We start from the raw sequence: 8,077 nt of genomic DNA, 5'->3' as shown, positions 1-8,077 counted from the left end.
CATATACATTTAATCTAAGGTTTGATTTGGGGAACATGAGACAAGCACCTTATCCACTACGAAGGCCTTCCTTCTCTTGAAAATATTCTTACTAGAGCAGTGGACAAACCTCCTATTTAATGCCCAAGTTCTCCCAAAAGGATATCAAGTTTTCCTTTGGCATTTCAACCTCTGGGGTCAGAGAGTCAGACGAGCTAGTAGAGGTCCTTGATCCCCGGTTAAATTGGTTTGAACCCATTATTTGAAAATTTTCTTCTTGCATTTTACCTGTTTCGACCTTGATGTGTCAGAAAAGGGGACATCGCCTCTAAGGACCTTACAGAAGAGGAATAATCCTATGGGGTAGCCAAAAAAATCAATAGTCCTTTAAATTCTTCCAAAATATAATGGTCCTTGAAACTGTTCCTAATTTCAAGGTACACGCCAAACACTTTGACTGGATGGCGAAGCGAGGGTAGCCTCTATTACTGGTTCCCGTCAGCACATGTCCGATTTACAAGAGTCTAAGATTTAGCTTGGAAAACAAGCATTCATAAAATGAAATAGAGAATCCATCAAAGGAGTTGTAGATTATCTTGGAACCGTCAACATAGAAGACCAACCAGTCGGAGGAAGACCATACATATGCGTGGGTGTAACATCCTATATTATCCTATTCAAATAAATGGATGTGTTATTTTTTTATTATACACTGGGGACTTAACCCCGGCTTATGGAGTGTGTTTAGTGTGTTTAGAACCATGGATGTATTGAAAACTTTATAATAAGAAGAAATTGGTCATTTTACCCTTAAGGGAAATTTACTCATTTCAGGACATTATATGATTCATTAAGATCAATTAGGATGAAAAGGTCACTGAGCATTTGGCTTAAGAATATAATATAGGAATTTCACAATTATTAATGAAAGAGGTAATATGGTAATTAGATGTGCAAGGTATATAAGTCCTAAATTAGAAGGAAAAAATAGAATTCCATCTCTTATTCCTTCTTCACACAAGAATAGAGTGATATGGGTTGTCTTGGAAGTCATTTTTACTTTCCTACTATCTTCACCCCTCCCACCTTATCATCACCAAAGGGTAGAAAATATATAATCATTCATGGGGAAAATATAGAGTCCCATTCAACCCCTTGATGAAGAATATGGAAAGAGTACTCTTCAAATGGAATAGAGGATTTAAGTTGGGGATCATTGGAGCATCACAAAGGAAAATTGATGTTAAAACTACCATAAGTAGGAAGAGGGGAGGATTCTACATTTAGTCAAGATTGCATGCAAGTGAGGGATGATCATCGTCTTCTTCTTAAAAGAGGTAGGTTTTCTTTAAGCATCGATCCTAGTTACGAGTATGTAAAATTTTATGACATGCATTAAATTAGTTTAAGAATTCAAGTATTTGATGGATTAGGATTTATGTGTGAAATGATGGATGATGCAAGTTAGTAGTTAGAGTTCCGAATTGAATTGTTGGGTAATTGTTTTGTTTTCTGAGTTGTATAGTGATCAAAATTAAAATAAATGAAAGTTGGTATTAGGAAGGATAAATGTGTGTTTGAGCATGAGTTTATGGTGCTACAATGTTATTTTTCTAGGTTCCAGGCTGTTTGAATGAATTTAGAAAGTTCTTTGAATCAACGTAGAAGGTGTTGAATTGAGTAAAAATGGGAAAACTAGGCTTTGAATCGAGTAATTTTATTACAATTGTAGGTACATTTCCTCTGTGGGCCACATCTAGAACAATAAAGGAGAGTAGTTAACTGTAAGCAAAATAGAGAAAAATGATACATGAGAAAACGGAAAACAAAGATAACAATTAAAGGAGATAACCCAAAAGGCGCGTTGAACCAGGAAATGTATAAACCATAAAAGGAAAAGATTTACGAAATGGGTGTTGGCAAAGTTCAGAGAAGATAATCGAAGTGTATAGAAGAAAGGGAACTTGCAGTTTGTGTAAAAGTCGAAAAAAATTGAAATTCCAAGTGGCCATTATTTAAAGAAGCGAGGCAAATCCATCAATGACTCGTAATAAAAGGAAATGGAGAGGTAAGAAAGCAACAATTAAAATTCGCCTCGAGAACACGACATTTGAGTGCCCTTGAGTATCCTAGGAAGAAGTGCCACTCCTAGGTCTAGAAACGGAGGGTCACATGTCTAAAAGTCCTACAAAATGTCTCAACGTAAGACTCAAATTTAATGCATCATTTTCCTAAGAGAAATGGAAAACTAAGATAACAATTAAAGGAGACAATCCACAAGGTGCGTTGGACCAGGAAATGTATAATCCATAGAAGAAAAAAGATTGATGAAATGGTTATTGATAAAGTTCAGAGAAGAAAATCGAATTGTGTAGAAGAAAGGGAACTTGTAGTTTATGTAAAATGTGAAAAGCGTTTTGAAATCCCTAGTGAACCTTATATACAGAAGCGAGGCAAATCATTATAGGGATCAAAATGAAAGAAAATGGAGCGACAAAAAAGACCGTTTATATTTCGCTTCAGAAACACAGCGACACTTAAAAGCACTTGATTAACCTAGGAATTAGATTCATTCCATGGTCTATAAACTTAGGGCCACATGTCAAACAAATCCTGCGAAATTTCTCAATATGAGACTCAAATTTAACGCATCGGTTTCATAGGTTATTTACACTAGGCGGTAAACTTCTTCCACTTCTCCAAGAAACGCCCTTAAAGCAAGGAATCAAACTAAGTTCTCTAAAAGGCTTATCGCTACAACGCTACAAGAAGTCCTGAGGACAACTATTCTGGGCCGGCCAAAAGCCCAATAAGAGAAAACCCAAATCTGATCAAATCTAGAACACTCCAAATAACTCTCATACATAAAGGATCTCACGTGAAGAAAAATGTATGATTCAAATTTATTATCACTCACTCATCACTTTTCATTATCTCACTAACTTAAGCATTGAAGTGCTAATCTTGGAAGTCTACTTCCTCTTCAATATACCATAAACTCACTCCACTAAATCAAGATTCTATTTCACCATTCACCGAATAATTTTACTATTTTTAAAATAGAAAATAATTTAATAATCACAATTAGCTTTTTAATGAATCTATAGATAATTAAAATTTTAATTTATAAACAAGACTAGTATTTTTCATTTTTTCAAAAAAAGAAAATACTTTTTTTCTTTTTCTACTCTTAAAAAGAAAATACTTCAATTTGCAGCAAACTTATATTTTTCACACCTCAAAATGGATAACAAAAGTTCCACGTGGCATAATCTCAAGGTCCAATTCTCTATAAACCGGGCAGCACGGTCAGCCAATAAGAACCTGCCCAAAATCCACCAAAATTCCAAACACCATTCAAAACTCACACCACACCCAAATCTCAATACACCACACACAAAAAAAACCATGTCTAGCTTCACTCATGCCACTACACTACTCCATGCTCACATCAAAACCAAACACAAAATCACTTCAAACAACAACATTAACAACAACAACCTTAACAACAACAACAACAACAACAACAACCTTTCATCTTCCAAACAAAATGCAACCAATAGAAGAAACTTAATTTCAACATTTCTATCAACATCAATGGTTGTTGGAGTTTCCATTGCCACAACAACACCATTGGCATTAGCACAGAATTGGGGTACTCGTTCTTTTATAAGAGAGCATTATTTCGAGCCCGGGCTTTCGCCTGAAGACGCGGTTTTAAGGATAAAACAAACAGCTGAAGGGTTACATAACCTTAGGGAAATGTTGGAACATTTGTCTTGGAGGTATGTTTTGTTTTATATAAGATTGAAACAGAATTATCTTGATCAGGATTTGAAAAATGCTATGACTACTTTGCCGGAAAATCGGCGCAAGGAGTATGTCAAAACTGCTAATGAATTGGTTGATTACTTGACTGAGGTATGTATATTGTATATTTGTATGCTTAGCTTTTGTTACTTTGATTAATGAATTCAGTTATATGTTTTTTTTTTAAACTATAGGTATAAAATTGTGTGTTTTGGTATTGTTTTGTCTTTTTTTCAGATGGATCGTCATGTTCGATCGCCAAAGGTATATGAATCGTACTTATACTACGAGAAGACATTGAAATCAATAGATGAACTTGTAGCTATGTTAGCATAGTGCAAAGATGAAGATGCAGGGTATTGGTATTTTGAATTCTAATTGTATAAAACACATATTGTCTTTTTTTTTACCAGTACTTATGAGTTTAAACGTGATTTTTATATATAAAGTATAGACGTTTATAATGAAAAGAAATTTCGCAATGTTGATAAAAAATATCAAACACAAGCATAAAAAAGATAGAGAAACACGCCTTGATACAAATGCGCGCACACGCTATAGAGGAATACACACAAATTTTACATGAAGAGAAATGCATGAGCAATTGGAGATAGCTAGTTAGCTAGCATATGTGATTAGTTTCGAGAGATTGCAATTTGTGATAGGATGATTATGATTACGAACAGAGCAACAGCAATGTAAGAACCGATCAGAGAACCAGAAATTCGTTCGCAGAAACTGTTGTATTGTTGGCAAATTGGAAACCAATTGGCTTGTGTGTTTCCATAATGTGCTATGTACACAATTGATGCTGCTGCTGAGGCTGCTGCTGTTAGTACACCCATCATAACCTTCACAAGAATATTAACTCAAACTTTATTAACAAAATTTGATTAGCATAAGCAAATTATAATAAGATTGTATGAGTGTATTTACCATGTCAAGAACAATGAGGAGAATTCTAGTTTTTACTGCAGTGCTCCTCACTATATGGAATATTGACAGGATTAGTGAAAGCACAAGATATCCACAAACAACTGAGTTTCCCATCACAAAAAACCTGAAATATTCATGCTCAAATATTAGAAAAATATTTATATTTCTTTTTTAGAAAAATATTTATATTTTTTTCTTAGAAATCGTGTATACTTTATGTGCGCAACTACATAAAATAATCTCTCAAGAATATAAAGTTTTTTTTCAAAAGAATTTTGTACTACAGCATGTTCAGAACTGAGTTCAAATCTAAAACCTCTGATTAAACTGAAAGAGATCATTTATCATCTCATATAAATACTCCTTTTTTTTTTTGGAAATTTAAAATATTGATTAAACTAAAAAACAATTAGGTCCAAAGCGATCGAATCAGGATCCAACCCTACAACAAAACCAAAACACCAAAAAACCACCCTACTAAATGTGCGGATTACCTCACATGGTTCAAAATTTGTCAGAGTAAAAATATGACTAAAAAGAACTTCAAAAAATATTTGTGACGGTTATGTCGTGGCAAAATAAAAACCTTATTTATTTTGCAACGGTTGAACTATATTTAACCTACATAAAACCTTAAAAACTTAAGACGATTCTGCTATCCTCTTGAGTACAAAAATATTTAATCCACTATAAATTTTATTTCTCATGCCAGCATTTAGAAGAAAATAACAACTTACACAAATGAGGGAAGATCATCATACTCAGCTCTGAATTGTATAAAAGCAGTAGCAAATGGAAGCCTCTCATTAGTTGTAGCCATAGCAACAGCACTAGCTAGTGTTGCAACACCTGCAACTATTCTCAAAATAAAATCCATTATTGATAACCCTCTTTTCACTCCTTTGCTCTTAGAAGCATTTTTAGACACTTCACCAAGTTCAATTGAACCTCCCTTCATTTTTTTTTCCTTTCTAACTTGTGCTTGTTAACTATCTAAAACAGACACTTATATAGTTGTAGATTTTTTGTTGTCAAATTTAGTATTTCCGAGAATGATGTAAGGAAGAACAAAAATGGCCATTATACAAAGGATTAGGTTTTGCCAACCACAAAGTGGCTTTGTTTGTGTTCTATAGAGACACGTGTATGTTACAAAGATTTTGCTTGCATACATATGTGGAGTGATGATTTTATCAACTAAACATCCACTATAGTGTTTCTTAAAAGATTATAAATTCAATATTGAACTAAACTATGTACCTGCTCGTACTTGTTCAACTATGTAAAGTACAAGGGACCGTATTCTAGCTGCTCCAATATAAGCATTCATTGACTGTTAGATATGATGAAAGGGCAGATTGACAAAAATCACTTTGAGCAAAGTAATTTTTGTAAAAGCTACAAAGTGTAGCTTCACAAAATCCAGTTAGTTTATAGTAATTTTTCTAGAGAATTTTTTTATTGACCCCCTATGGGGTGACTCCCAGCGAAAATTCCAACTTGTCCCTGTTTCGGAGATGTATCTCCGAAGTATTTTTTTTTCTAAATTTTTTCAGACTTCGGAAGTGCATATCTGAAATCTCCAAAAAATTGGTGTTTTTGGAGATGCATTTCCGAAATGGATGAAATTTCAAAAAATACGTTGTTTTTAACAGTCAGCTATTATTTCGGAAGTACATTTCCGAAATAATGTGTTCATATACCATTTTCTCTCCTTCACTATTTCATCACACTCTTATTCGACTGACACTTATTTCAGAGTTGACTTCGCATAGGGACATCTACGCCCAACTCTATGAAAATCAAGAAAACTTTGAGAAACTTCATGATTCACTTGTTCCATCACTAAGTGGTATCGCCCCAGTTTCGAAGTGGATGTCATTCCCCGATATGGGCCATCTCATAGCAAGTGCGTACGATCGGGTGTGTGTTGATTTGACGAGATTTGGATTATGTGAGACATTCTTTCCACTTCATAGTCGACCGCCTTTGGACGCGTCGAGCCGCATCATATGTATCGGGTATCTAAGATCGCGCCACTTTGTGCAAGTTTTTTTGAAACCAGGGTGTCCTATACCGGCTACTTCTTGTCAGTGGACGGTACATCATACAAATGAGGCGGAGACTTGGCCGGATCCTTTCGTTGAAAGAATGACGGAGTTTGAAGAAATGATGAAGCAAGAGCGTGAGGAAAATAGAGAGCGGTCGAAGAACATACCGATTTTAGATCTAAGCGCCACCGATTGGTTCGGCGAATTTTAGTTTTAACCGGACCGTTTTTTTTTTGTAATGACCGGTGCGTGTCATTTTTTGTATGTATTGTCATTTACCATGTAAAATCAAACCGATTCAATACATATATAATATAAGTATGTTTAATGTTGTCATTGTTTATGTTATGCCTATTTTGTATGTAATTGTTATTGTTATCTCAAAACAGAATGCAATGCACACAATTTAATTTTTCACCTCTGTTTCTGCATAATTCGGAAGTTCATTTCCGAAATATACATGTTTTTGGACTTATTTCAGAAGTTCATTTCTGAAACATCCACTGAATGTAAGATAAGATTTGTTGGGCCATTATTACTCCAATAAGTCTATAAATACAACACAATCTTTTTCATCCTCATTACACCACAAAACACCAATGACACAAACTTACCCCCACCTAGCATTTGTCTACTTCACCAGTGGCTACCCGATGCCGTTCCAATTCCGCTTCTCGCGCGAAACGCCGTTCGCGGAATTGATAACGTCGCTTAACACGCTATTGCAATATCCGAAAAATCAGAAGGTTGTCAAGCTTGAGTACCGCTCGCCATCGCTTAATGACGACGGAGACGTTGAGTTCACCCCATTCGAGGTCAAGAAGGACGAAGATTTAGCGGTTTTGTGGACAACTTTTGACCGATTTTCTTCGAATGGTCCGATCGAGTTAGATGCGAAAATTCAAAGATCGGGGGCCTACGTTATCAAAATGTTGACTCATCCTCACCTATCCGTGTTTAACAATATGTAACTTTAATTTTATGTAATGTGATCGATGTAATCTTCAACCTTTAAATAAATCGAATCGTTGTTGTTTGTTATTTTTCTTCTGTATCAGACCTTATTTCGGAAGTACATTTTTGAATTCTTCTAAGGGGGGGGGGTTGAATTCGGAGATGCACTTTCGAATTCACCTATTTTCTAGAAAAAACAATATTTTGGATGTACATTTCCGAATTCAGTTTTTTTCATAAAAAAAACATGTTTTCGAAAGTGCATTTCCGAAATCACCTTTTTTTCTCATAAAAAAAGTGACTTCGGAAATACATTTCTGAAACAAGGGGCATTTTGGGGTTTTCGC

The 8,077-nt window shown here is 34.9% G+C and overlaps 1 protein-coding gene and 1 pseudogene across 1 annotated transcript; one reads left to right on the top strand and one right to left on the bottom strand.

Moving 5' to 3' along the window:
- Positions 1–386: 386 nt before the first annotated feature.
- On the top strand, positions 387–4,201 carry LOC131649650 (photosynthetic NDH subunit of lumenal location 2, chloroplastic-like; annotated as a pseudogene).
- A 27-nt stretch (positions 4,202–4,228) lies between these two features.
- On the bottom strand, positions 4,229–5,931 carry LOC131646505 (casparian strip membrane protein 1-like). Its single transcript, XM_058916530.1, has 3 exons — positions 5,463–5,931; positions 4,726–4,849; positions 4,229–4,640 (listed from the first exon to the last, which is right to left on the bottom strand). The coding sequence occupies exons 1-3, from the start codon at positions 5,681–5,683 to the stop codon at positions 4,425–4,427; spliced, it is 561 nt and encodes a 186-aa protein (XP_058772513.1). The 5' UTR covers positions 5,684–5,931; the 3' UTR covers positions 4,229–4,424.
- Positions 5,932–8,077: the final 2,146 nt, after the last annotated feature.

Source organism: Vicia villosa, linkage group LG2 (assembly GCF_029867415.1).
Source record: "Vicia villosa cultivar HV-30 ecotype Madison, WI linkage group LG2, Vvil1.0, whole genome shotgun sequence".
NCBI lineage: Eukaryota > Viridiplantae > Streptophyta > Magnoliopsida > Fabales > Fabaceae > Vicia > Vicia villosa.
The sequence above is the reverse complement of the archived record's forward strand: the minus strand, read 5'-3'. Positions and strand labels throughout refer to the sequence as shown.

What these genes read in the sequence shown, in the direction of transcription:
- LOC131646505 (XM_058916530.1), bottom strand. Translation starts at nt 5,683, where the DNA reads ATGAAGGGAGGTTCAATTGAACTTGGTGAAGTGTCTAAAAATGCTTCT. An exon ending in GATGATCTTCCCTCATTTGT is followed by an intron (nt 4,850 to 5,462) that starts GTAAGTTGTTAT and finishes TGAATATTTCAG; the next exon opens with GTTTTTTGTGATGGGAAACT. An exon ending in TCCTCATTGTTCTTGACATG is followed by an intron (nt 4,641 to 4,725) that starts GTAAATACACTC and finishes ATTCTTGTGAAG; the next exon opens with GTTATGATGGGTGTACTAAC.